Here is a 27462-nt window from a genome sequence, read left to right as displayed (position 1 = left end):
ATCTCCTATGCTTCTTCTCAGGGCATAACGAACAGGGTTTCAAATTCAAGTCCAGCCCACTGCCTGTCCCCAACCCCCGCCCCCCAGGCCTGCATTGGCTGCCTTACCTCCCTGGAAGCTTGCCTGGCCTATTAGCCTCCCATCAGAATCCCCTGGCCCTGGTTAAAATTCTGATTTCTATTTCCATCCCAGACCCCTGGGGCACAATTCTCCAGGAGGGTACATATTTACTCAGAAACTTCCAGGGGATTTGGACACAGTGGGGAGACTGGGGACCACTGCTGACAGGTTTCACACAAGGGCCCGGTATAGCTGTTCAGCCGACAGATGAGCACATCAGCACGTAATTGCTGAAGTCTGTAAACTTGTTCCTTCATAAGCCTCACCTGGGGTGCTTGCCAATGTAGATTCTGAGCCCTTCCCCAGCAGTTCTGTGGGGTACAGGAATCTACGTTTTCATAGATTTTTAACCAATGTGTACACAGAGGGCAGAAGATTGTAAAGCGAAAGGAAAAACGCCTTCCTTCACTCTCATGGGGTCGGGCTGTATCAGGTAATTCTGTGACCCAATACATGCAGTTACTCCTGGCCCCAGGAACAAGGGGTGTTGACGCAGACTGTTGGAGGGTAAGACACCGAGGGCAGGTGAAGGGACAGGGAAGCGTGGTGCCAGATACAGAAAGGCGGGAGAGGGTGTGGCCGGCCAACGCGGGGAGATGGCACGGGCTTCTCCAACGAGGGGGCGGGGCCGGAGCCCAGACACCGCGGGGGCGGGGTAAGACCGCCGCCTCTTCGTAGCTCGCCAATCCGAGGGCTCACAATAGCTGTGCTTCCCGCCTCCCAGCCGCCGCGCAGAGAGCGCCGCGTTGCTATTGGTCAGCCAAGGGCTTTTCCGGCTGGGGGGCGGACTCCGCGCGGTGGCGGGAAAGCTGTAACTGCGGACTACGTGGGTTTGATCCCCGACTAAGTTTGGGACGCCGCGAGGAGTCCTGGGCAGGCTACTTGCACCTCCATGGATGCGGCCGAGGTGGAGTTCCTGGCCGAGAAGGAGCTGGTGACCATTATCCCGAACTTCAGTCTGGACAAGATCTACCTCATTGGGGTAAAGGCGCGGGCCCGGCATTTGCCTCAGGCCCGGGTTGGTGGAACTGACGTCTGGGAGAGGCCAGGCTGCCGGGGTTTCTGTGGACGCCGACTCTCCCTGCTCTGTTCCCTCGTCTTGGATGGGAAGCCAGGGGCGGACTCGCGTGCCCAGCCCGCGGGGGCCTGCGTGCACCGGGTTAGGGCGAGGTTGAGTGCCTGCTGCCGGGTGCCGGCGACGGGGGAGGGGGGAACTCCTGTAGGTAGGCCGCGCCTCCCGGGTGTTCTCCAGAGGCCTCCCCGCAGTGCCTCGGGAGGCCGGGCTCCCGTGGGCTGGCAGGTTTCACCAGCTCCACCGCACGAGGGCAGAACTGGGCTGCCTCCCGCGCCTCCGTGACCACGGGCGCTTGTACGTGTTTGGACTGCTATTTACACGATGTCAGTTCTGTTATTTGACGGCTGCGAGGTCCAGGAATGCCTTTAGCTCTGTTTTGTCTTACCGGGTTTTTTTCCCCCCGCTCTGGCAGGGTGATCTGGGGCCCTTTAACCCTGGCTTACCAGTGCAAGTGCCTCTGTGGCTGGCGATTAACCTGAAACAAAGACAGAAGTGTCGGTTGCTCCCTCCGGAGTGGATGGATGTGGGTAAGGATGATCCACTGATCAGCTGAAATTAATGGCTCCAGATTCACTCATTAGAGTCAGCTGTGCTTACCAGTGTCCTGTCAGTTTGGGCGTGTAGATCAATTTTAGTTCAGATTTTGCTTTTAAAGCTATTTCACTTTGCTTTAAAGTTAGAAGTATTATAAGACCTTAAAGAAGCATTTGTTTTCATTTAAACATAATTATATAGATTGACATGTTGAGGAGCAGAGTCATTATCTTACATTATAGAGCATGCACGAAAATAATGCATCGTTCATACAAGGGAATGTTTTTCAGCCTTGTACAGTAATGCTACAGTGTGGAGGGACCTTGAAAACCGTATGCTAACTGAAAAACACACACAAATATACCATATATTGTATCACTCCATTTATATGAACTGACCAGAACAGGCAAATCCAGAGAGACAAAGTAAATAGTCCTTGCCTAGGGATGGGAGTTTGGGAGTGATGGAAGGATTGTGGGGTGGTCCCTTTTGGGTAATGAAAATGTGCCCAACTCTGTGAATATACTAAAAATCATTGAATTGCATTCTTTAAATGGGTAAATTGTATGGTACGTTAGTTATGCCTCAATAAAGCTGTTAGAAATAAAACAAAAAGAAAATAATGCATTGGAGATGGACTCAGACTTTTCTCTGACTGTATCCATTGCAATCTTTTCTCCATCTCGGAGATGTGACTAGCTCATTATAGTAAAGACTCAAATGTATTGGGGGGGGGATGGTGGAAATAACCATGCACATACTGATAGAATTTGAAAAGCCCTGAATGATTTTGACTGCCCCCTCCCCCATGGATACTTGACTCCTAGAAGCCAGGACACTTTCAGCCAGGCACTCTCAAATGCAGCTTAGGAAAGACTGCTTGGGTCCTGACCGGCGTGGCTCAGTTGGTTGGGCTTTGTCCCCCAGAGTGAAAGGTCGCTTGTTCGGTTCCTGGTCAAGGCACATGCCTTGGCTACAGGCTAGGTCCTCAGTTGGGAGTGTGCGACAGGCAACCCATCCAAGTTTCTCTCCTTCTCTTTCTTCCTCTCTTTCTTCCTACCTTCCCCTCTCTCTAAAATAAAATTAATTAAATAAGTAAACTCTTAAAAAAAAAAAAAAGGAGGACTGCTTGGACCCCTGGCCAGGGCAGTTGGTTGGAGCATTGTGCTGATATGCAAAGGTTGTGGGTTTGATCCCCAGGCAGGGCACATGCAAGAATTAAGCAATGAATGCATCGACAAGGGAACGACAAGTCGATGTTTCTTTCTTTCTTAAAAAAAAGATCAAAAGGGTTGTGGGGAAAAAAAATAAAGGCTGCTTGGGCATTTCCTCCTTACTCCCTGTCCTAAAATATGAGTGGCCCTGGTGGTCCAGAAACACAAGGGGAAACTCCAGTTCCTTCTGCTTCAGAGGGCTTTTCAGTCCCACCAGGCCTGGCTCTGTTCGGGCTGCCTCTCCTTAAGGCTTCTTAGTGAAGATCAGCCCTGGCAGTTTGGGCTCACCTGAACACCAGCCCGGGCTTCGTAGTTCCAGGCCGTACTTTGGTGAGCAGGAGTGGAATGTCACATGTCAGTAAGTAGACACTGCCGGAGAACCAACTGCTTTCTGGTTCTGCCACAACATTGGTTCTTCTGTTCTTGGACTTGCATATAAATTGGATCATCTAGTATGTCAGTTTGGGTTTTGATGTCTTAGTCAGTGTGAATTTTCTGAGTTTCCCCCTGGCACATCATTACATTCTTTTATTGTTGAGTAGTGTTCGGGTGTGTGAGTATGCCGCAGTTTGCTCACCCATTTTTATGTTGGTGGATATTTGGGTTATTTCCCATTTTTGGCTATTGTGAGTGTGGCTGTTATGGACAGTCTTATCCATGTCTTTTTGTGGATATGTTTTTATTTTCTTGGGTATATGAATACCTAGAGTGGTGGAATTGCAGGGTCATAGGTCAGACTGTGCTTAACTTTGTAAGAAACTGCCCATCAGCCCACCAGAGTGCTTGAGCCAGTATTAGAATCCCGCCGGAAATGTCCAAGAATTTCCAGTCCACATCCTGGCCAACATTGGCTGTTTTCAATCTTTTTGATGCATTGCAGAGTGTGAACAGAGGTGTTTCATACTCTCATTTAGATTTTAAAAAAGAAAAGAGCACCGATTGGTGTGGCTTAGTTGGGCGTCGTCTGCAAGGCAAAAGGTCATTTGTTCAATTCCTGGTCAGGGCACCTGCCTGGGTTGCTGGTTGGGTCCCTGGGTGGGATGAGTCCAGAAGGCAGCTGATTAATGTTTCTCTCTCACATCGATGTTTTTCTCCCTCTCTTTCTCCCTCCCTTCTCCTTTCTCTAAAAAGAAAAGAGCCTGCCATACAGAGAATGTGGAGAGAGAGCAGCAGAAAATTACCCAGGCGAGAGCCGAGAGCAGCTCGCGCAGCTGATTGCCGTGGGCCGTGGCGGCTGGAGTTTAGGCGTAGTCTGAAGGAAGAATGAGCAGGAAGGAGTTGCTGGGGGACTGGCAGTGGGGTGCGAGAGAGTTAATTATGGATTGGCGCCCAAGCTGCTGGCTTGAGCTCCAGAAGGAGTTGGAGCTGCTGTTTTCTCACACTGGGAAGGCCGCAGGAGCAGTTGTGGGCTGAAGTGGACACCGGGAGTGGAGGCTGGAACGTGTCGCGCTGGGGGTGCCTGAGAGAGACCCACGTGGGGGTGATGTGGGGCAGTGGGCACTTGAGTCAGGAATTCAGCGGGCGGTGCTGATCTGAGGATGTAATTTGGACACCATCGTAGGCACAGAGATGGTATTTAAATAAGGCAGGACTTCGAGTTTAGGTGGTGGACAGGGCCAGGGAACTGAGCCCTGCAGCCCAGTGTTGAGGGGTCAGGAAGGCCAGAGGAATCGGTGAGATGAGAACTCTGGTTTTCCAGAAGCAAAATGAAAAATGCATTCCAGGGAAGAGGATTGACCCCATCGGATGCGGAGACTGAGACAGAGCCCTTAGGTTAGGCCTCGTGGGGGTGGTGGCCCCTGGTGAACTGCGTTGGCAGAGGGGTAGGATAGACACCCTTCTGAATGGTTGAGGAGGGGAAGTTAATGCCAATATCAGACCACTCTTAAGTTTTGTTGTGAAAGGCCTGAGAAATGGATCGGTAGCCAGAGAAAGAGTTGGTGTCAGGGGAGGGTTTTCTTTATGAGATAGCAGATGTTGCAGCGTGTTTGAAGGAATGGTCACATAGTGAGAGGTAATGACCATTCAAGACTGAGAGACAGTGGTGGAGAGACAGTTGCTGGAGGGGTGTCCTGTGCAGGTGAGAGGGGAGGGTCCCGTGCATACCTGGAAGTGGCCCTTGTGTGGGGGGACAGATGCAGGGAGGGTGGGAGGACGTGGTGGCGGGAGCACGTGGGCATCAGCAAGGCAGCGGCTGAGGGCTGGGCCAGCGAGATGAGGAGAGAAGGCGAGGAGAGGGTGGGCACGTGCAGAAGTGAGAGGGCGAATGGACCGGGAATGTCGTACGATTGCAGGATAGTACAAGGGTCCACTGGAGATGGGTGGGCGTCCTTTAACGTGAGACTCTACGGCACAGTCATGTCTGTGGGCGTCTCTTAGCCACGGAGGGAAGTCCAGGTCTAGGACTGGGGGTTCTCTCAGGCTGGTCGGTCAGGGAGGGGCCGAGGCGGCTGCAGTGTGTGGAAGGGAGTGCAGCTGCTGGGGGAACTGGACGTGGCTCCGGTGCTGGGCTTTCCCCCTTGTTCCCGTCCCACCCCAGCTGGAGTGGCCCCACCCCAGCTGGAGTGGCTGTGTTCTAAGCTGATTTGCTTTTCTGAAGAAGGCTTAGTATATGTAAATTTCTCCAGTCACTGGTTACTTTCCTCACTTTTGCATCAGAAGTAGAATACTTTGCTTTTTCACTACGAAAAGAACTTCTGACTGACATTCTTTTTATTAATATATTCTGCAGGCCAAAGTAACAATAACAATAATTTAGACCTTCTCAGAGAGTTTTTGAGGAACTGGGCGCTGTATCATTTAGTTAGTAATACAGATGATATTCCAAAAGCTGTTTTTTAATGTATTTGTTAATGGAACGAATAGGTAATATGGGCACTTGGTAAATTTGGGAGGTTTAAAAAAATTATTTTGGTTGTGGCAATGGTAAAATGTCTTCATTTCTCAATTTCAGAAAAGCTGGAGAAAATTAGGGACCACGAACGAATGGAAGAAACCTTTACCCCTATGCCCAGCCCTTACTACATGGAGCTGACCAAACTCCTGTTGAATCAGTAAGTAGCCCCGGGTCTCAGAGCCCACGTGTAAGACTGGACTCCCGATCCTTGTCCCTCTGCCCCTGCCCTGCGCTTCTTGTTCCACACTCATCACCAAGGCGAGTGGTGTCCTCAGACCAGCGACCTGGGGGTCATTGCGTGCACATGCACCTGCATGCTCTCCCCCTTTCTCATTTTTCCTTTTCTCCCAGTAAACAAACCCCTGGGTTCTTTTCCTTCTACCTCCCCTTTATTCCCGACAGTAGCCCTTCTCTTAACTGCAAACGTTTCGCTAATAAAGCTTTACCCCTCTCCGTTCTGGAGGGCTGTGCACTTGGGTTCTGGCAGGTGTGCCACGTGAAAGGCCAGAGGACTCACACCTGCCTTTGTGCTGCAGTGGCCATCTCCCGGCACCCAGTGCTGGCTCCCCCCCAGCAGCCATCCACTGTGCACGTGGGCCAGCTCGGCCTTTGCAGAGAGCGCTGCCGTGGGCCTGCCCCGCCTCCGGAGCCTCTCTATGCTTCAATCTACAGTCCTGATCACGGTTCTCAAAGCCCTGCGTAGGCTGGTCTCCTTCCTTCTCCCATAACTCTCTTACCGTTCTTCCCTCTGATTCTTATGTTTTAGGCTCGCAGTGGCTTCTTTTACTTCTTTATACATACCACGGTCCCCAGGGCATTGCATGTACTGTGCCCTCTGCCAGTGAGTCCGTCTGTTCCCTGCCCCCTCCTTTGGTTTAGCGTAACAGGTACTCTCTTCCTGTCTTACCTGTCTTCTTGGCATCTCTGTACCCCTCCAGAGCGTTTGTCAATTACAATTTTCTAATTACTTACCTGGCTTTACTCTTTACCCACCCCCAGTTCTGACGGGCAGGGACTGTATCTTATGTGTACCAGCACAGTGCCCAGCGCTCCTGTCCGTTGAATGAATGGACGAATTAACGAAGGAAGGAAGAAACCAGTGGAGGGGACGAGAAAGTGTTGACAGTTTTGCTTGGGACATACTTAGAATGTAATTTGCAAAATGTCAAGCTTTTGAAAACTTTTAGTTGATGGATTCAAGACCAGAACTAGAACGACACTGGGGGAGCTTTCCAGTGCCTGCTGCAGAGCAAGGGCCAGGGGCCTGCAAATGCACATCTGAGGCGCATGACAGGTCTGTCCTTCAGTTGATACGAGGTGGCAGTGCACAGACCCCTGAGTGTTTCACTCGACAGTTGTAATAGGTGGAGTTCCTGGTTTGGTGGGGGAGAGTGTGACCCTGTTCCCAGTGGTTACACTGGGTAGCACATGCAACACATGCTGCTCGGAGTGCACTGGGAGTGCCTGGTGGCGCCAGGGAAGGGGTCTCAGGCTGGAAAGTTGACGGAAGATGTACCGGGGCAGAAGGCGGGAGTGTGAAAGGACATGGTAGGTCTGGGAAGCACAGCCGCTGGGGCTCCTGGAGACGATGTGGGGTGGGGGACTAGGACTCTTCGTCTCTTGGGGGAGAGCCCCGGGAGATGTTCAGGGAGTGTGCCTGCTGCCTGCGGACCTAAGCCTGCTGTGGCAGTGGAGAGGTGGCTTGCAGCGGAGTCTGGAAGCAGAGGTGAGGGGCCTGTTGTCTCTTTTTTTTTGAAGTTCGGTACATTCTGTATGCAGTTCCTATTGAAACCCTTGTCCTGGGATTCTTCAGAGTTCATTTGGCTGAGGGACCTTTGTACTTTCGTTCTGCAGTTCAGTTAGCAAGGAGCTGGGGCCCTTTGTTCTCTAACCTGCTGTTCAGAGCAAAGGATCCAAATGTTTCGGCTTTCAGTCAAGTCTACTACCTCGATTTTCTACCACTAATTCCCCAACTACTAACGACGAGCTAACTTTCGCATGTGGAGAGATCGTTTTCAGCTTATCCAAGAATGCCTGGTGATGAATGAATGATGTTGGCTTCTGCTTCTGTCTTCTCATTTCTTTTCCTGCAAAGATTAGTTGAGAAAACCTCACACAGGAAGACTGTGAGTATCTCCCGCTGACTGCAGTTCATACTTTTACCGGGAATTGACCGTGTATAGGTGTGCTCAGATTATGCTAATTGCAGTTTCTTCTGTGGTTTTTGTAAACATGTTTTCGTTGTTTCTGTAGATAGGTCACTACCCGCCCTCCAGGGCGTCTGTGAGGATGGAAACGCTGTGCGGTGCTGGGCGCAGCGCCCGGCATGGAGCTGTTGTCTTCTTTCCCCAGCGGCCTGCGAGCCTCTGCACAACCAGTGGGGTGTGAGCGGTAGAGTTCATGGCCTCTGAGCTAGCCTTGAAGCACATTCATTCTGGGTGGAGATGCTACAGCACAGAACACTCCGTTATCTCGTGACACAGGACGTCCGTCCAACTTAGAGCTTATCCTCTGACACCTAGTGATTTCAGGGAACAGGTCCTCGTGCGGCTGCCCGCCCGGGGACAGGTAACACGAGCACAAACATCCGTGTGGATCATGGCAGGATTTTCTTGGCACCAAGCTTAACTGCGAGAAGTCCTTACAATTTAATACTGAAAACAAAGCAAAACAAATCTTGAGTCTAGAACAGCACATGTATTTTGCCTGAACCCAAGCAACCTTTTTTTTTTTTAAGTCATTTCTAGCTGGATATTGCTGCAGTTTATTGAGTGCGTCCTTATGCAATGTATTTCACTTTTTGCTTCCTTTAGTGCTTCAGACAACATCCCCAAAGCAGATGAGATCCGCACCCTGATCAAAGACGTGTGGGACACCCGCATAGCCAAACTCCGGGTGTCTGCGGACAGCTTCGTGAGGCAGCAGGAGGCGCACGCCCAGGTGGGTGGGCCGCGGGCCTTCGCTCCGGCAGCTGCCTCCCTGGGGCCCCGGGGAGGCCCGATGCTGCTGGGGGGCTTCCCACAGCACGCACTCTGCCTGCTCAGGCTATCACAAGCAGGAGTTACTGGCTGTGCTTGTAAACGTTACTATTGGTTTCTTGTTTTTGTTCAGATTTTACCTTTTTCTCAAAATCAGAAACTCCTCAACCAACCCAGGTTGTTTTCTCTTGTGTTTTAGCTGGATAACTTGACCTTGATGGAGATCAACACCAGCGGGGCTTTCCTCACACAGGCGCTCAATCACATGTACAAACTCCGCACAAACCTGCAGCCTTCTGAAGGTGCCCAGTCTCAGGACTTCTAGAGAAGGACCTTGTTTATAAAGGCCTTGTCTCTGCCGGCAGGGAGCTTGCTGGGAGTGTGTGAGTACTCAGGACACTCTAGAAGCACTCATAGTTCTGGATCTCTAGAACCATTTTTGAATGTAAGAAAAACGTGTAATGAAGCAAGGACTGGAATCCTAACCTTGCTGGAAAGGAACAGGTTGCGTGTTGTCCTGGACATAGTCTTGAATCCCACATCTGTCTCTAGAAGCCAACTATTCTTAGGGTGGGTGGGGAGACAAAGCTTTGGCAAACAAGCTGTTCTCCCTAGCAGAGTCTCAGGTCTCCTGCCCGGGACTGCCGTGTGGGGGCATGTTCAGTGACTTCACGTGTTGTTTTGAAGACAGGTACTCAGGTGGTTGTGTGGCCCTAGGACTTTTGTTTTCTTTCTTGATACCCTGAACTTAGAGTGTAGAGATTGCTCACACAGAGTAGGCTGGCAGGTGAGCGGCTTGCGATGCCGACTGGTGTTGATCATCTAAGCTTGGACAGTAAAGATGCAATCAACCCAGTCTCTGCTGGTTTTCCCCCCTGCTTAACTACCAAGCAGAAGGAACAAGCCACGTGGCTAAAATGATCTAATAGACCAAACTGAGGTGTGTAGTAGGTAATCGTAAACGTCAAATACATGGTTTCTCATTCTCATGGCTACTTCTGGCTAAGGTGTAAAGGGCTGCCTACGCAGGGAAGGGGAAGCGGGGATAAACTGACTCCGTGTTACTGAGTGTGTGAGTGAAGGTGAAGATGCCCGAGGAAGCAAAGTGGGACCTGTAATGCTGCTCTTGATGGGTTTCAGGGGGAGACTGTTGTAAGTAGCAGCAGCTCAAATAAGAGTAAGTTCTTATTTACTCTGAGAAAAATTTAATTGTAGCATTTTGCAACTGCTAAATTCCGCATAGAAATTACATTACCTTGAGAGGGGGAAAGATTGTCTAGAGCAGTGATTTTTAACCTTTTTCATCTCATGGCACATAGAAACTAATTACTAAAATTCTGTGGCACACCAAAAACAGTTTTTTTGCCAGTCTGACAAAAAAATAGATGTAATCTTTTTTTATTCACCCTGGACGGCCATTATTTTTTTTGACAATCAAAGGGAGAAGCAGTGCCCCTGACTGAATAGCCAGGTGTTGCATGTTTTAAAAACTCTCGTGGCGCACGGGTTGCAAATCACTGGGCTGGAGTCATACAGGGAGTAGAAGGTTCTGCAGCCTGCTGGTTTTCAACGGCAGCATTGTTGCAAAGGAAGTAGCATGCTCCCTCCAGGGCTTTTTGAAGAGTGTGCCTGCACGATCAGCTAAGCCTGGAGACTCCCTGCTGGCATCTGCCCTTCGGTGTTTCAAGTCCAAACTTACCCCGTTACTCGAGCAGTTTCTCCATTCCAAATTGCTACCCATCTAGGTGTCCCTTCCACAAGCAGCTGATGGGTGTCTGAACACTGAAGGGCCAGACATGAAGAGATTAAGGGCACGAAAGACCTTGTTTCTGTCATTTAAGGTGACCGTGTAGAGGGTTGGGTTGCTCTCAGATGGCAGAATTGCCTTTTTTTCTCATTCTTAACTCGGCGTCCTTCAGATTTCATCTGGGGAATCTTCTAGAATGAAACCCCATTACTGCAGAGGGTCAGGAGTCCTGTGTGTCTCAGATCTGGCCCCTTAATACCTTTCTCTTAAAACCTGAGTTATTGGTTGAATCTGTCTGCACATTTTTGCCTATAAAGCTATATAGCTGTTGAGCTGTTTTTTTCTTTTAGATTTGGCCTTGTATTTTATGACATAAAAAAGATTTTCCTCTTAACATGATTTAGGAAGATTTTATTTTTTTGGATGTTGTCAGAAATTACAGCAATATATTCATAAATACCTAATTACTACATTCAACAAATAATATTACAATACAATTAATTCAAACAAGTACACTTAGAACAGGTTTAATTTCACAGCATCTAAACTGCCCCCAGCGTGACCGAGGCACCGCTCCTCCTCCCTCCCGTGCGCTGGTTCACTGTTCTAGCGATTAAGCACAGGGCACATACACAGTAACACAACCGATTAGCATGGTCTTCCTCAGGCCAAGGCAGAGTTAAGGAGTTTAAGTTAAGTGCTGGATCAAAAGGTTGGGGACAGGCTACTGCAAGCAGTAAGGAAGTCAACAGCTTGGTTACTTGAAAGAGTATGGGGATCGCTGCTAAATGGCTAATATACACTTATTTAAGAGAGTAACAGAATCGGCTTGTGCTGACCATCTCCATCTTGTGGTGGGTCCTTGGAATTTTCCACTCTTAAAAAAACACGACTCAGGGAAAGGGAGTTATCTTGATGTAATTTCTTGAGATTTGGCAGCATTGAGAAAAACCCATCCCATGTACAAACTTAAGGCTTCCTATGTTATAATTCTGAAGTGTGGGCTCCTGTGAAGGATGTTAATGCCAATTTAGTGTTGTATTTCCTTTGGGATATGTAGACTAAACTGCTAGAAATCCTGTCTTGGTCACTTATCTTAAAAAATGGATTAAATCATGTTGTTTTCTCGCATCATCAATTTGGCTCTGACTACATGACCAGGTGTGTAGGACCAAGTACAGGGAAAAGCTCTGGTTTGCTTCTAAACGTCTGATTAAGTGTGGAGCTACTGGTCCCGCTTTGGAAGATGCCCCTGACGAGTGCAGTGCGACCCCTCAGCGGGCAGGGCAGCCACCTCCTGCAGGTGCTGCGGGAAGCACTCAAAGTGATGGCGGACTGAGCTCTTCATGAAATACTGACAGAGGCTGCGAAATCAGCTAGAGCAAGTTTGTCAATATTTAAACCTAAACTGCAAAGAAACGTAGATATCAGGTGAAACTACTGCCAGATCATAAAACTGATTGTATGGAAAAACCATTATTGGGTACTACGTGTTAGTGGTACACTTGTTTTCAAAAAGGCACTTTCTTACCTTTTTCTTAGTTTACTTGTGCTGCCTTTTGTGGTTTCTATTTATGTTCTCTGATTGTCGTAGTGAGCCCAAGAATACTCTAAGATCTCCAGAGACAGGTGGGAGGTGGGTGCAGCGGAGTGACAGAGGCTCCAGTGCGGGGTGCCTGTGGTGTTTCCAGGGGGAAGGAGGGGATGCAGTTGTGAGTTGCTCAGCCACACAGCGTCCTCCCCTGCGGAGAGACCACCCCTGCAGTGGTGCGTCCCCTGGTCCCACACGCCATGGCCTCCTGTCCTAACACTTAAACAGACCCAGCCAAGGGCGCTCCCCTTGGCTGAAGGGATGGGGCTGTGCTTCTCTTTCCCGTCAAGTTATTAGATCTATTTTTTTTTTCCTTTAGCCAAGGCCATTACCAAAGCTGATCAGCAAAAGTACCCAGACATTTTCTGTGATGGAGGAGGAGGACTGGGAGTGAAGTGCTAAGATGTAGTCCTTAAGCTTTCAGACCAGAAACAGCAAGCAGGTTTTTAAATAGAGAAATTCAGTGATATTCTGCCCTGATTGCTGGCACTAGAGCTCCCTCTGAACACCTGTCCCCACCTGTGGAACACGTTGATCTCTCAATGCCTTCGCAGGGGAGGAGGCCCACAGAACAGCCCTTAGTTCTCGTCAAGTCGCTTCTGTGGAAAGGAAGGCGCTTGTTGACTGCTGATAATACTGGCGGCACTTTTTGTCTGAGTTTGCTAATAACTGGAAGATTCTTGGCAGACATACAAAGCAAACTGTGTGGGAACAGATAAAGCGACACAATGCCATCTGCCAGCAAGCTGTTCTGCACAGCTAAAGGCTGAGGGTGTGGCCACTGATCTCAGTGAGTAGCCCTCATGAAGGTCAGCCAGCCCGTCCCCGTGTGAAGGGGAGGCGTGTTCCCGCTCGGGCCTCCTCCTCCCCTTCCCCTCTCCCCAGGCAGACCAACCATTGGCTGCTTTGGCCTCAGGTTCAAGCCCATTCAGGCAAGAGATACTTTCTTGATCTAGATTAAACCCTGCCTGAATGAACAGTAACTGGGACAAGAGGGAAAATTTTCCCCATTGCTTTGCATGGATCCGATTATCCCAATTCTATCTGCTCCTGTGCTTGCCACAGTCAGCTCAAAAGGAGGAGAAGTTCAGCTCAGACATTGTTTATCCTACTTTTAGGCTTTTACAAAGCTTTGCATCTAAATAAAGCCTCTAAAGTTTCTACTTTGCACCTGTTCTCAGACTGCTGTAAGACACCTTAGAATTCTATCACAGAAACCGCTCACTTCCTGAAAGGTCCTTTTACAAAAGCCCCATGTCTGTATGTGGGTGCACAGGCACACACCCAGGATCTGTCCTGTTCACCGTAGACTAGCCCCTCCTCACTAATAGCAACGGGGTGTAACTGCTATCTGCTGTCCAGAGCTGGGGGGAGGGGGCAGAGGAGGAGGTAAGAAGTAATGCATGGCTTTCTACATCGTTTTCTGGTGCAACTCAAAAATGAAGTGATCGCATAGGCGCCAGTGGTAAGCTCTTTTACTTTTCTTCTTCTTTAATTTTTAAAAACACTTCAATATTGAATGTCCTGACCAGCAGCAGTACAGACACTAAAAGCAAGTTTTTTTTTTGCCCAGAAAAACAAAAAACAAAAAAACAAACAAAACCCCCAAACAGGAAAACAAACAAAAATCCCCCCAAACCACATTAAAAATGGCAGGCTTTTTATAACAATAATTAAAGTAATAAAAACATACAAAACTTTGTTTTTTAATATATATACACAGTACAAGGCTGAAGCACCTTTGACTTTTCTCTCAAAATTTGTTTGTATGAAAACACCCCCACTGCAGCAACAATTTGGTGGGTGCGAATATATGTATACATAGAGCTCTGTACATTTCCCCCACGGAGTAATAAAAAAGGTACCTTCAGTGTGTCGATTTGCTTTATCTTTAGGTTAGAGCTTTTCCAGGGAAAAGCCTATGGGTGAGGCTTTAGTACTGTTGCTTCGTGTGCTCTTAGGACCTGTTGCTTTTAAGAAAAATTTTGCAGAAAAGTAACTGAAACAAATAAGCCCTTTACTTAAAACGCACCCCACCTTCATTCAGCTGAAGGGGACCTCCGCCCTGGGGAGGAAGAGACCGCCCCCCACGCTGCAGCGAAAGCAAACCTGGGCCTTGAGGCAAAGTAACAGGGCAACACAAGAGACAGAGCAGGGTGGTGATCCGATCCACACACCCAGGGGCTGCGAACGGCACAGAGTGTTAGTGTCGGTGAGGGGGCCTTCATTTTCAGATGTAAAAGTGTGACTGGGGAAAGAAAGAATAAAACCACCTTTAAAAAGTAAACTATGGGCGTTGTCCTACATTGGTTGCTCGCTGAATTTCAAAGGTGATTCAATTGCATTGAAGTCAAGGCGAGTTCGTTCTTTTTCTGGAGCCTGGAATCCTTTGCTTCATGCATGGCACATTCTTATTATTTTTTTAAGCTTCAAACCTCCCAGTGAAAAATATTAAATATTCAAGGTAATAAAATAGATAATATTTCTATACTATAGGTTCGGCCTAGTGCAAGGGAAACCGTCACCTAGGATATCCCTTAAAGTAACCCCTAGGCCAATGCATTGCAGGCAACGCAAGGCACTTCCGTAAGTGATCCAGTTCCGCCTGGAGTCGCTCCCTTTCCGAGACGATCTTCTGTTTCTGGCTCCTCAGTTCCTGCAGAGAGAAATTCACGTTAAACAAACCGGCTTCGTGGAAATGTATGTGGTACAGAAATGTGCTGGAAGCCACTTGGACAAGTAAACCTTTGGCACATTTAGAAAGATTTTTAGAAGGGGTGGGAGGGAGAAACTGGGAGAGAAATATTGTTCCCTTTCGTATGCCCCGAACCGGGGACCTGGTCTGCAACCCAGTCACGTGCCCTGTGACCAGGAATCGAACCAGTGAACTGGCACCTTTTGGTTTGAGGGACTACGCCCAACCCACGGAGCCACACCAGTCGGGGCCGAACCTGCGACCCTCTGAAACCCCCTCCCAGTGCTCTGACAGTGGCCTCTGGGGCAAGTCTGCACTGGTTCCTCCCAAGCCTTGGGTTCTCACAGCACCTGCTCTCACAGCCCATGTCCCCTGCTGTCTCAGCTTCAACTGTGCAATTTAAAACCGAGCCCTGACGCTATACAACCTGTGCTGCTGCTTCACCTGATCTGAGCCCCACATCCCCGTACAGAGGACGCCCTGGGGCGTGTCACGTGGCACGGCTGGGAGACCTGTGGAGCCAGGCTGCAGAGGGGAAGAGGGTGGTTTGTTTTCCTCAATAACTTTATTCCTTCAGTAAAATCTTCCTCCTTAGCAAATCACGTCAGGGCAGACTGACAAAGGCAATGAACAATCCCTTCCAAGGGATTCATATAAATAGCATCTGCATCATTCCAGGATCAATATTCTGTGAATTAATGGCACCTCCCTCCTTAGCCAGGTTAACCAACTGACCTGAGACCTCCCCCCCCCCAACCCCAAGACTCCGAAGTTTTAAATTCAAGGGTAGGATTCCCCCTCAGAACTTGTCTGTATGGTATGGGTGCCCTTCGATCTAAACATGAAAGGTTAAACCAAAAAAAGCAGAAGTGTATCTTCAGAAAACCCCACCAGGAGCTGAGTTCCATTCCTCTTCCCGCGTGCGGCGTCCCCAAGACTCACCGCCATGCTGTGGGAGAGCTGCTCTGCCGTGAGACTGAGGCTGTGGTGCTGGGCTTCCAGCCGTCTGCACTGCGTCTGCAGCACCTGCCGCTCCAGATTTTGCTCTGAAAAGACAAGCGGTGTTGATACGTTTCCTGTATACCAGGCCCATGGGCCCCGGCGACTGTCCTCCCTCCCTCTGATGCAGCCAGCACAGTCCTCTCCTCCAGACTCTGACGCCCCCAGCTCTTTGTGTCGCGCTGGTAAATACGTCAGTGTTACTAAGTCAGACCCAGCCCAGCGGAATCAAAAAGGACCAAGCACTGAAAGGCAATTTAAGGGATACAGAGTAAGAAGCAACTAAGAGTAAGCTTATGGCCTTAAGATATTTTTCAAAAAGAAACATTAAAAAATACAGGAATTAGCCTTGAAAAATTTTAAGCTGCTAAAAAATGGCCAGAATGAACTTAGAAAGGTTATGGGTTCGATCCCCAGTCAGGGCATATGCCTAGGTTGTGGGTGTGGTCCCTGGTCAGGATGAATGAGAGAGGTGCCAATAAGAAGTTTTCTCTCTCCCTCTTTCCCATCCGCCCCCTCTCTAAAACCATAAGCATGTCCTCGGGTGAGGATGAACACAAACAACAGAAAAAACCAGGGGAGGCTACCTGAGTGATTTTAGAGGCTAGAACAACTGGGATGACAAAATACAATACAGTAAGCATGTAATACCACTTAAGAAAACATTTAAAATATCACAAGTACTAACAAGTCCAATTCAGCAAGGAGCACACACCAGAAGGCAAAGGTGAAAAACAGGGTTGACATCTCAACGGGTCCAGAAAATGCATCCATTAACCTTTGACAACCATACGCCATAAGCTCAGCAGCAAGTGAGACGCCTTGGCAGACTTGCTCAAGTTTCACAAGACAAGAGCACCCTCAGCGCCTCTTCTATTCAATGCCTTACGGGTTCCAGGCAATGCAGCATGATAAAAAAAGTGAAACATTCAAAAGGAAAGACCCTATAATCAGCAGGTCTGACCATCTGTGATTATCTAACCAATAAGGCATACAAAAACTTAAAATCCATAATAACAAAGTGATATCTAAAGTCTAATAAAAGTAAGCTGCTCATGGAGAAAGTCAGCAAATTTTTTTAATGTGATTTACTATCATATTCATAAATGGAATAACATCACTATCAAAGATGTCAATGCTTCCCAAATCTGTAAATTCAACACAACTGAAAATTCTGACAGGAGAATTTTGGGTGGAACAAAGGTGACCCTAAAATTCACGGAGGAAAGCCCAAGGCCGAGAACAGCTGAGCCGTCAGAGAAGACCAGGTCAGGGCGTTACTCCCAGCAGCGGAGCGCTGCGGAGGCGGGGCACCGACAGGCAGGGCAGGCGTGCCCCACGGGGAAGGGGCACCCCGTCAACTGCCAGGGTCACTGGTTGTCTGGGTGGGAAAGATGAAGTTAGATTTCTGCCTTATTTCTTAGCCAGAAATGAATTCTAGGCACAGGAGAATCAGAACGTGATGCTTTAGGAGGAAATGGAGAGTAAGTCTTTGGGGGCAGGGACGGGATTCCCAAACGAGGCACCGACAAACATCAACCCAGAGAAGGTGGGGATGCCCCCCTCTCTTAAAATAAAAAATGCCGCATTGGCTTCTGGATACACACGTATGTGCTTAAAGGATAACATGTAGCCCGGGCCAGTGTGACCCAGCGGTTGAAATGTCATCCTGTAACTGAAAAGGTCTCAGGTTCGATCCATAGTCAGGGTATATGCCTAGGCTGGGGGTTCACTCCCAGTCTAGGTATGTGCAAACCCTGGTCTGGATACGTTCAATCCCCGGTCCCCGTGTGGATCCCCAGTCTGGGTGCCTACGAAGGCAACCAATCAATGCTTCTCTCCCTTCCTCTCTGAAAAAAATCAAGTGGTCTTGGCTGGTGTGGCTGCGTGGATTGAGTGCCAGCCTTCGAACCAAAAGGTCGCCGGTCTGACTCCTAGTCAGGGCACACGCCTGGGTTGCAGGCCAGGTCCCCAGCTGGGGGTGTGTGAGAGGCAATCAATCAATGTAATTCTCACACGTAGATATTTCTCTCCCTTCCTTCCTCTCTAAAAATGAATAAATAAAATCTTAAAAAAATAAATAAAGCAAATAAAAATGTCCTCAGGTGAAAATAAAAAATTTAAAGAAGGAATAACATGTAAGTGATGGACAAGCTCAAACAAAGGGTTCCATCGAGAGGCGGCAAATAAGTGAACTGTACGAGTCGATGCTCTGGTTGGGACTACACGCACATCTCGTTAGTCTGATTTTTCAGTGTTTAAAATGACTACGATATACATAATCAAGTCCTTGTATTTAATATTTACGACACAGTATTGCTTGACAAAACCCTTCTACAATAAAGTAACAAATTAATTAGGACGTGGCAGCCCGGGTTCGGCTAGTGGTGGCTGGCACAACTGTGTCACGCTGACGGCACCGCCAACACAGTGCAGGTGGCGAGCGCGGAGGGGCCAGGGCTCACCGTGGCAGCAGGACCAACAGACTGGGAGGCCGAGCACGGGTCAGGGCTCTGCACTCAAGAGGTTCTTCTCAGTAATCTGCCTGCCTGTGTCACTACGGAAGGCAAGGCCGGGCCCCTCCACTTCTCCCTGCTCCCAAGTTCACAGCTCCCAGTCTCCATCTAAGCGAGACGAGGCTGGTGCAGGCGTCTCCGGGACAGTGAGGTATGGAGAGGGAAGGTGGTGTGCTAGAAGCACAATGACGATGCTGGAACTCAAACAACACCCGAACCCGGGACTCTGCCACCTGGCGCACTAGGCCCAGGTGGGAGGGGTGTGCATGCCCGAGTCCCCCCAGGGTGTGTTTCAGCAGGCAGGGTGGAGTGTACGCTCAAGGCTGAGAATAAAGCATCCTGGCAGCGGACAGGGGCTTGCCTCCCTGCACAGAGTGCTAGTCCAGGAGGATGGCAGAGCCCGCGGGAGACCACCACCAGCACGGGGACGCTTCACATGCGAGACAGGCTCCAATGGCGATGAGGCCGGGCTCTCTGGGGCTCCGTTAAAGAAACACACACTTTCCGTTTTCCAGGGCCCTTGGATGTAGCTACGAGTGTCAGAACTGACAGAAGATTCGGAAGCACAGTTGCCCTGGCCGGGCAAAAAGCTCAGATGGTCAGAGCATCGTCTCGATACACCAAGGCTGCAGGTTTGATCCCAGGTCAGGGCACACACAAGAATCAGCCAACGAATATTTAAATAAGTGGAGCAACAAACCAGCGTTTCTCCCTCTCCCATGCCCCTTCCTGTCTCTAAAATCAATGAAAAAACAGAAAGGGCAGCAGAGTGGAAGACAGCACAGAGGGCGAGGCCTCAGGGCAGCCACACTCAGCGGTCGCAAGCGCCTGGTACCGCCATTTCTCTGGTAAGAATGGTGTTCAAGTTTGCCCACGAGGAATTACCATTCTAAGTCCAGTCCAGGAAACTGCAGAAGCCTGAGCAACGGTTCTTGGGCAAAGCAATGGGCAACACAGCTAAGGAAAATTTACCTTCTAATATTAGTATCTAGTTGTGTCCTAGAAAGACCCGCCAGTGCTATCACTTAGAAACAGCCCCCAGTGCTGGCAGTGCGAGCCTGTACTGATCTATTAACTTCCATTCACCATCTTTACTGCGCCCTCGGTCGGCTCCCCTCCCCTTCGTACCTTCTATGTGTTCCTGGTAAGCTTCAAAAATTGCCTCAATCCCTTGCCACTTGCGCCTGGGGGGTTCTTCATCATCCTCTCCATCCTCCTCCTCTTCCTCCTCCGAGTCCTGGTCCGTCTCCTGCGTGAGGGGGCCCTTCCTCAGAGCCATGGGCTCCTGCTGCCCGTTGTGCGGGGGCAAAGGGAGCCGGCTCGAGGACTGCAGCTCAGGAATGTTGTAGTGGATGGCCGTGTCGACTTTGTGGTTCTGCTCTGCAGACAGAACCGTTGCGTTCCCTGGCGGGGGGAGAGAGAGGGCGTGAAATGGAGCAACCCCTGTTCTCCCACCTTCAGTGGCTCCCACCGAAATGTGATCAGCGAGGAGTGATCCTGGGGCTCCCAGGTGGGGCTAGCACCACTTTTAGGCCATAAAGTGATCACCAGGCTCGGGGAAACACCCACTGAGTGCAGTTGCGGAAGGAGGGGAGATTTCCAGGGAAGTACACGTGAGGGACACTGGGAAAACCCTCTGCTGCAGGACACGAGGATCCTATTTTTGCCAGAAAGGCACCTCGCCTGACCTTACTAAAGAAGTGCTTCTACTGAACTCAGATGGCATCACATGTTAAATTTCCTCCAAGTGTGGTCCACAGATCAGCAGTATCAGCATCCCTTGAGCACCTGCTAGGAACGGAGACACCCCAGACCTGCTGAGGCAGAGTCCTCCTCTAATGACCTCCCCAGGTGCCTCGGGCACAATGAAGCTGCTGAGGGGCAGGCCCACGGCTGCGGCTGAGTGACCGCTGGGGCTTGTGGACGTCAGCCAGCGCTACTGGGACACAGCAGCCTCCTTACCTTTGTGCTTCTGCAGGGCCTTCTGGGTGGACTGCAGCACGGACTCGTGGAACTGATGTGCAAACTCTTCCGCCATGAAAGGCTCCCACGGCTTACTCTTCCCGTTGATGCTGTGGGACAGTGGCACGGGAATGTCCTTGGGCGCGGGGCCCCTGATGTAATGCAGCATGCTCAGGCTCTTCTTGCCCCCGGGGGCCTCATTCGGCCTGCCCTTCTCGCCGCTGGCAGGAGTCGGCTCCTGGACTCGAGCTAGCTCCTGTGGCCGGAGCTGTTCCAGTCTCCCAGGCTCTGTGGCCTTTGGGACGTCAGACAGGGAGGCAGCAACACCCATAGGCTTGTCTATCTCCAGAGAGGCCGGCTGCGTGGCTGGTTCTTTTAGAGACAGAAAGCAAGGAAACTGTTAAGAGCTGCAAGTGACCAGGTGGACCCTGACCTCTACAGTTTACATTCAACAAAGACCTAGTACAGAGGACCAAGACTTGGGGCTGTTTAATTAAATGTCAGTGCATACTGAGTGGCCAAAAGATGGGGTGTGGTAGCAGCAAGTCCATCCTTGAAAGGTGCCCCAGGAAGACATCTGGAAAGAAAAAGAATCTGAAGAAAGAAGTTGCTTTAGGTCATCCAAAAGGTGAGAAGCTATGTAGCCCAACCCGACAAGAAAGACTGCGTTAGGAGTTAAGAATAGGGCCCGACAATAAAGATCTGCTCCATTCAGCAGCTCAGTGATGTGTAATCAAAGCCATAGAAAAGAGAGGTGTGAGAGCAGATGTTGGAGAGGCCTGAAGGCAGAATGAGCAAGGCAGACGCAGGAGGAGAGAGCCAGGGAAGGGCAGGCAGGAGCAGCAGGGCCGGAGCAGTGGTGCTAACCCCTGGCACCCAGGGCTTCGGCGCGCGGGCCGCGCCAGACTGGCGGGCGATGGCTACTACAGTGCGTTCTGTGGAAGCCAGGACCCTCCCCCTTAACTCTGCGAGCCCTGACTTCCAACTCTCACGTCCTGTACGAGGAGAGCCTTCGCCATCACGGAGGAAGCTTGTATGAGAGATAGAGAGAAGCATATTCTGTCTCCAGGAGGAAAGGTTCGTGACGAGGAAGACTTGAGCAGTCGCTTCTGACCCTGGGCAGCCCGCTGGACAGTCCCGGGCAGTGGCAGATGGGGCTGTTCTTCCCGCCCTGGGCCTTACCACTCAGGGAGACAGCAGGACTGTCCCTCGGAGAGCTTCTGAGTGAGTCTGCTGCTGCTGACAGTGCCTTCTGCTTCATGGCATGGAGCATTTCGACAAGTTTCTCTTTGTCTATGAGGAAAGCAGCCTGAGGTTAACAAGACAGTCGCATCACTCCTGAGAGGGAAGGGGAGCAGGATTCTAGCCCAGGCCGTGACTGGCAGGTACAAGTCCTTTAAACCACGGAAAACACAAAGCAGGCACCGTGGGGACAGGCAGTGTTTAAAAGAAGAAAACTTCGTGTTCGAGTGAGCCCAGACTCCTCGCAGCTTTCACTACGTAACATTTCAGATGTGCTCCAGAAACAGCTGTGTGTGTGATGATGACAGCTACATGAAATAATGGGTACTTCTGATCTTCCAAGGTGACTTCTGAGAATGCCTTCTTATTTAAAAGACCGAGATGTAGGCCCCAACACACGGAGACACCCCGAAGACCCACACAGCCCCTCTGCAAGCACAGGCTGCTTCCAGGCACCCCCCACTCCTTCCCCCCGCCCCCTTGCCCGGCACGTGAGCACAAGCCCCGTGACGGCTGCCACTGACTGAAAAGGGACAGACTCCTGTGATGGCTGATGCCGCACATTCTTGTTGCAGTAGCACTTCTTGCTGAGACTTAAATGGCCACATCCCCGGTGGCTTCCTCCAAGAAATAAGTCAGGCAAAAAGATGCTTTTTGCAAATAGAACTATGCGTCTTCCCAGGGATTTCTACTGGTTATCAACACGTCACAGCCCCTTCTGAGGAGAAGCAAGAATTCCAACCTACTGGTTCAAGACAAAATGTAAAATGCTCCACTCTGATAATGAAGAAAGTAGAAGCAACTAATAACCAATACACACTTCTGCTTGCCTTTTGACTTCCTCCCACAGAGAGGTAAGGAGGTGTCAGCAGGGGGGACTTGGAAGTGTGCCAAGGAGCAGCCCCGACGGGCCAGGCTCTCACGCGAGCCGACACTAAGCGAGCGAGTGGGGCAGACCGAGGAAGCGGACGTGCCCAGGGTGTGCAGACCACACCACGTCTTCCACACCGTGTGCTCCAGCCCGAAGAGTCAGCCCCCGCACGGCCAACCGGGAAGCGTCTTTCAGGGCAAACTCACAATGTGTGTTTGGCTCTGCCTGTCGGGCACAGCCCGCCCAGCCCTCCCGCTGTCCGCACTGGCAGAAGGCCAGTGGGCCGCGTGGGCGGCCCAGTAAGAGGAAACGCCCACTACCACGGAGCCTGCAGTGCTCTGCCGCAAGATGGCGCACCTGCGCCTCGTGCCCAAGGGGCTCGCTAAACCGCATCTCAAGTGACAAGAACAGCTTTACATACAGAACGAACACCAGAGAGTCTTCTTTTTCACCCGAAATAAAATGAGAAAACAGGCTTCAGATGGGACCATTTGCGTTCCAGCTGGAAAAAGGCAGAGATGCTGGGGCAGGTCTCCCAAAGCAGAGGGGCTGCTGCCTCCTTGGGGAGCCACAAGGAGTTGAGAGAGTCCCGGGCCGAAGTGTTTTCAGGTTCCGCCTGGAACGTGGGTCCCGGACGTCCCCGGGAGTCCTTCAGAAGCGCCCAGTCAGTCCCACCCCCAGAAGGCCCAGGCGAGGCCCTACCTTTCCTCTTCTCGGCACTGATGTGGGTCAGGTTGAAGATGGTCAGGAACTTCTTCTTCTCTTCGAAGTTGGGACTGTTGTTCATCTCATCGGGACTGTAGCGGGTGAACAGGGCCAGTCTCGGTGAAGGTGTCTGCCGCTTGTTCTGAATCGTCGGGGGCGACGGGCTTCTTTCTCTCAGCATCCGCCGCCGCTTCCTCCGCTTCTGGGTCAGCAATTCCTCCTTCTGCTGTTGGGTGGTCAAGCCAAAAAGTTGCAAAAACTCTAGCTTCTAGATTGGGAAAGAAAACAAATGAGTTTGAAACCACCAGCAGCGGCCTGCCTGATTCCACCGTCCCGGGGTCCCTCCTGGGGTCCTCGAAACCCATGTGCCGTGCCAACTCCGTGCCGGGCCTCCGAGAGAGGGGGCCTGACAGCATGCCCAGCCACCTGCGGTCAGTGGGAAGTCCAGGAGGCAGGCACCAACATGGGCATCGGAAGCCCAGCCCGTAAGCTGACAGAGCAGTGACGAGACTTCAGATACCTCGGAGGACGTGTCCAGTTTGAGGGGCGGCTGCTCAGCCACACAGCGGAGGTGGGCCCTAACCTCCTCTTCGTCACTTTCGTCGTAAGAGTCATCCAGGTCGTAGTAGTATCCTGATGACGAGAACAGATGTATTTAGCTGGGCAAGCAGACTCAGTTCTCTAGTGGATGGACACGGGGCAGGCACCGCTGGGATCTGCGTGCTCAGATCCATGCATCAGGCCAGGCCTTGCTGGCCCCTCTTAACACCCCCAAACCTGGATTCCTTTCTACCCCGGGGAAATGTGCACTAACCCCTAGTCCTAGAGCTTTTCAGGGATGGCAGGTGGAGGCAGGCTCCAGGCTTGGCTTGGACTCATAACCCCCAAGCAGCCAAGCAGTCCCTGGACTGACACCGATCCCCAGCAGGGGACCATTCGTCACACAGGCCCGGGGCTGTGTCCATGGCAACCTGAGACTGTTTGTGCACATCCACTCATTCCTGCTGTGGCCATCTGGGTCCATTACCCGAGAGGGAACGGGCACACTTAGATCCCTGTGGTCTCAAAGGCACAGAGCACGCATGCAAACTCAGTGCGCACCGAACAGCAGCAGAATCCCTGCACCCATGGGCACCAGGGGTTTCCCACCCTTCCTTTACAAGGTGAATAGAGAAGAAAGTCCTTCTTGGGACCTAAATCTAGCCTAGACCAGCAACCCAGGAAGACTTGGCCTTGGCCCCAGCTTCTGGCTAAAAGACTGCATTTGACCCCATATCAGATTCAAGTTACCAGCAGGGGGGAAAACAACTGATCTGGGGCCCTTGATCCCTCCTGGGCCTATTCTCTTGGTTCTTTGGGGAACCCAGGGAGGTCTGGCTAAGCCTCCTAATCCCACAGAAGCAGTGAGGAGGTGGCCAGAACCCCACCCCTGCCCTGTCCAGGCCCACCTGCCCGCAACTGATGGCAGCAGCTCCCTGTACAGAGCCCCCACTGGGCCCAGGCAGTCTCTCAACAGCTTTCTCCCGTTATGCTGCACTATTAATTTTTAAAACTATCTTAGTAGCCTCTGTTCATCATTTATTAACCATGCATTTCTGTGGAACCATCCTTACAGGCAGGCTTTGATTTGGCTTTTCAGGACAATGTGCATTTCGGCAGGCCGGGCAAGGGCCCTGGGTCTATCTCCCCAATAGAGGTATCAGGCAGCTGCGCAGAAGCCAGCGGCCTTGCCCCCTGGTGCTGCTAAAACCCCCGAGTGGGCGGCAGGGACAGTATGAGGGGCTAAGTGGCTGGCACAACTGCTCCCCAGTCCCGGGAGGTCAGGGCCACCCGGGGAGACCGGACCTTTCTCCTGGGCCTCTCGCCGCCTGCGCTCCTCCAGGTCCAGCTTGCTGACCAGCCTCCGGCGCTGCTGCAGGAACTCATCATAGATGTAGGCAGGGTCAGAGACCCGTGGTGCTGGGGGCCGGTAGGGCGAGCCCGGCTTCAGGGGTCCAGTGAGTTCCCCAAAGGGGGCTGGCTGGGTGAGGGAGGCCCGCTGCTGGCCCAGGATGGTCTGGGTGGACTTCTCGAGCTCAGCCAGGAAGGGCCCGGGCCCGTGGGGAAAGGTCTGGTGCTCCAGGCTCCCTGCCTCCCGCGGTGGCGGCTGGTACTTGTCCAACGTGGCGGCCTCGCGCTTCCGGGGCCCCTCCTCCACCTTCTCCGGGCAGTAGACCCGTTCTACCTTTACCAGCGGGACAGCCGCCTGGCGGCTGGGCTCGAACGGGGCTGGGTGGCTGTGCAGAGGGTGGCTCTCGGGGGCCCGCCGTGTTTCCAGGGTGCTGTCCATCAGGGACACCGGGTTCCAGAGGGCTGTGGGCACGGAGTGGTGCTGGGGCTTGGGCGAGATGAGGGGCGGGGGCCCGCCAAAGTGCTGCGGGGGGTCTCGGCTGCCCGGCTCGTGACGGTTCGGTCCCGGCCTAGGGAGTGAGCAGACCAAGCCATGAGTCGCGAGAGAATCGGCACACCAGACACCCCCCCATGGGCCTCCCAGGCTGCCTGCCGGGGCCCAGGTGTAAGAGGCAGCTTCGCAGATGGCCCAGATAAGAGCCCCCTTCGAGAGCCAGGTGCTAGAGGCATGTGAAGGCCCCCACCTCTAAACCTCTTGGCCGGGGCTGGAGGGAAGGACGCAGCTTCCACTCCTCACCTGAGTTCTGGCCGCTTCACATGACTCCACCCTCTTCAAACAACCTGAGGCAAGTCTGTCCGGAAGTGCTTTAGAGAGGACGTGCAGGCCGGGCGGCGGACACTGCCTGCTGAGGGCGCCAGGACGGTCTCAGGCTCAGGCCAGACCCTCTTCTGTCCGTTTCTCACCCAAAACCTCGCAACAGCTCATTCTATTCCGGCTCCTGAATCCCTATGAACTGCCGTCAGGACAGGCCCTCATCTCTGTTTTCCAAGGGAGTCCCATCGCAGAGGAAATCAAGACAGAACTCTGGTGCCAAAGGCGTGGCCCTGACCCTGGTACCCACACCCAGAAATGCCGAGCTGTGGGCAGACATCGGAGGGCAGGCTGGCTGCCGTCCAGGCGGCCACAACTCCACTGTCCCCACAGACGGCAGCAAGAGAGACCAGCTTCCACGAACTGCTCTGCCCAGTGACACAGGGGAGACCCTCACAGCCAGGGCGGGCCTGTGCCTCTACTGACCCCCAGTGGACCCCATCAGAACTGCAGCAGCCTCGGGTGGCCCCAAAGCAGCAGCTGGGCTGGGGCCTGACCAGGATGTCCATCAGACCAGTGGCTTTGTCATGCAGCCCTCCTAAACGACAATTTCCTTAGTGCATTTAAAACAAGATTCCACAAAAGGCTATTTGGGTGTTGTTTCCCTAAATCGTATCTTTTTTTTTTTTTAAAGGAAAACCCCACGCTATCCAGGTGACCAGGGCAAGGTCTGAGGGGACCGAAGGGGCAGAGGGCACTATGGGTACGTGACCAGGCTCACAGGTCCCTCCCTGCCTGGCCGAGGAAGGAGACATTTAACCACAGACACCAGGGCTCCTCCTCGTTTTTTCCGGATGGGACTTGGGCCGGCAGATAACCCCAATGCCGCCGCACTGCCTCTAATCAGCTGAGTACAACAGGGAACCACAGCTCGTTGTTAAGTAAACAACAAAGGAATAAAGCCCGTCCACAGGATAAATATTTCAAGCACTGGAGCCAAGCACTGAATGGCTGTCTAGCTCGGAGCACAAGGGCCGGTCAGGACACCACATGTGTGCTGCTGTGAGGCTGAGCGTGCCACCTGCTGTCGTGAGGGACCACTGAGGCCGGGTCAGAGCTGGGAGCCACTCCCCCGCCCCCCCCCCCCCCCCACCCGAGGCCTGCGCAGGGCTGCAAGGCCCTGAGGTGGAGGCTACCCCCACTGGAGGCCTGGCAAGCCACACCAGGATGCTGGGGCCCTGAGCTGCAGAACATGCCCGAGGGAACCGGAGCTCCAGATTTTATCAGGAGATGTGGACATGTGCTGGCTGCTCTCCCAGTCCCCTGGCATGAGGGGAGATAGAGGAGCAGGGAACAGCTCACAAGCAGACATGGCTAAGCCTCTGTGTGACCTCAAGGTGGGTCCAGAGAGGCAGATGGTAGGCCGAGGCTTCGGGAGGACCCAACAGCCAGCTCACGCCCAGCACACGCAGTTAGCCCAGCGAGTCCCCTCATCGCGCTACTGAACAGCAGACGCCCAGGCAGGGCTGCTGGTTGGGCCAGCCGAGCCCGGGACACAGCAAGAAAACACACCAGTCAGCCAAAAGCTAGAGGAGAGAGTGGGAGGGAGGGCGCGA

At 51.9% G+C, this 27462-nt stretch overlaps 2 protein-coding genes across 11 annotated transcripts in view; one reads left to right on the top strand and one right to left on the bottom strand.

Moving 5' to 3' along the window:
- Nucleotides 1–927: 927 nt before the first annotated feature.
- On the top strand, nt 928–13767 carry GINS2 (GINS complex subunit 2). 2 transcript variants are annotated; one of them, XM_028501758.2, is made up of 5 exons: nt 928–1102; nt 1608–1722; nt 5897–5996; nt 8653–8779; nt 9017–13767. In XM_028501758.2, exons 1-5 carry the CDS (start codon nt 1013–1015, stop codon nt 9140–9142), a joined length of 558 nt encoding a protein of 185 aa, XP_028357559.1. In that variant the 5' UTR covers nt 928–1012; the 3' UTR covers nt 9143–13767. The 2 variants fall into 2 exon arrangements, with proteins under 2 accessions (XP_028357559.1, XP_035868199.1); XM_036012306.1 differs by having other exon boundaries at nt 954–1102; nt 8951–9043.
- GSE1 (Gse1 coiled-coil protein) overlaps nt 12461–27462 on the bottom strand; it is a 410683-nt gene continuing 395681 nt past the window's right edge. For 7 of the 9 annotated variants that reach the window (XM_036012299.1, XM_036012300.1, XM_036012304.1 and 4 more), the window contains 8 exons: nt 24991–25604; nt 23666–23778; nt 23143–23413; nt 21510–21620; nt 20328–20699; nt 19494–19769; nt 15793–15896; nt 12461–14811 (listed from right to left, as the gene is read on the bottom strand). In XM_036012299.1, coding sequence (XP_035868192.1) covers nt 14677–14811; nt 15793–15896; nt 19494–19769; nt 20328–20699; nt 21510–21620; nt 23143–23413; nt 23666–23778; nt 24991–25604 — 1996 coding nt within the window. In that variant the 3' untranslated portion in view covers nt 12461–14676. The remainder of the gene's footprint in view (nt 14812–15792; nt 15897–19493; nt 19770–20327; nt 20700–21509; nt 21621–23142; nt 23414–23665; nt 23779–24990; nt 25605–27462) is intronic. The other 2 variants (XM_028501757.2, XM_028501756.2) reach the window with 1 other exon arrangement.

Source organism: Phyllostomus discolor, chromosome 12 (assembly GCF_004126475.2).
Source record: "Phyllostomus discolor isolate MPI-MPIP mPhyDis1 chromosome 12, mPhyDis1.pri.v3, whole genome shotgun sequence".
In the NCBI taxonomy this organism is placed as follows: domain Eukaryota; kingdom Metazoa; phylum Chordata; class Mammalia; order Chiroptera; family Phyllostomidae; genus Phyllostomus; species Phyllostomus discolor.
The sequence above is the reverse complement of the archived record's forward strand: the minus strand, read 5'-3'. Positions and strand labels throughout refer to the sequence as shown.

Bases quoted from the DNA above. Each gene is read 5' to 3' on its own strand.
- GINS2 (XM_028501758.2), top strand. From the start codon at position 1,013: ATGGATGCGGCCGAGGTGGAGTTCCTGGCCGAGAAGGAGCTGGTGACC. The intron at 5,997-8,652 runs GTAAGTAGCCCC...TGCTTCCTTTAG, and splicing joins ACCAAACTCCTGTTGAATCA to TGCTTCAGACAACATCCCCA. The intron at 8,780-9,016 runs GTGGGTGGGCCG...CTTGTGTTTTAG, and splicing joins AGCAGGAGGCGCACGCCCAG to CTGGATAACTTGACCTTGAT.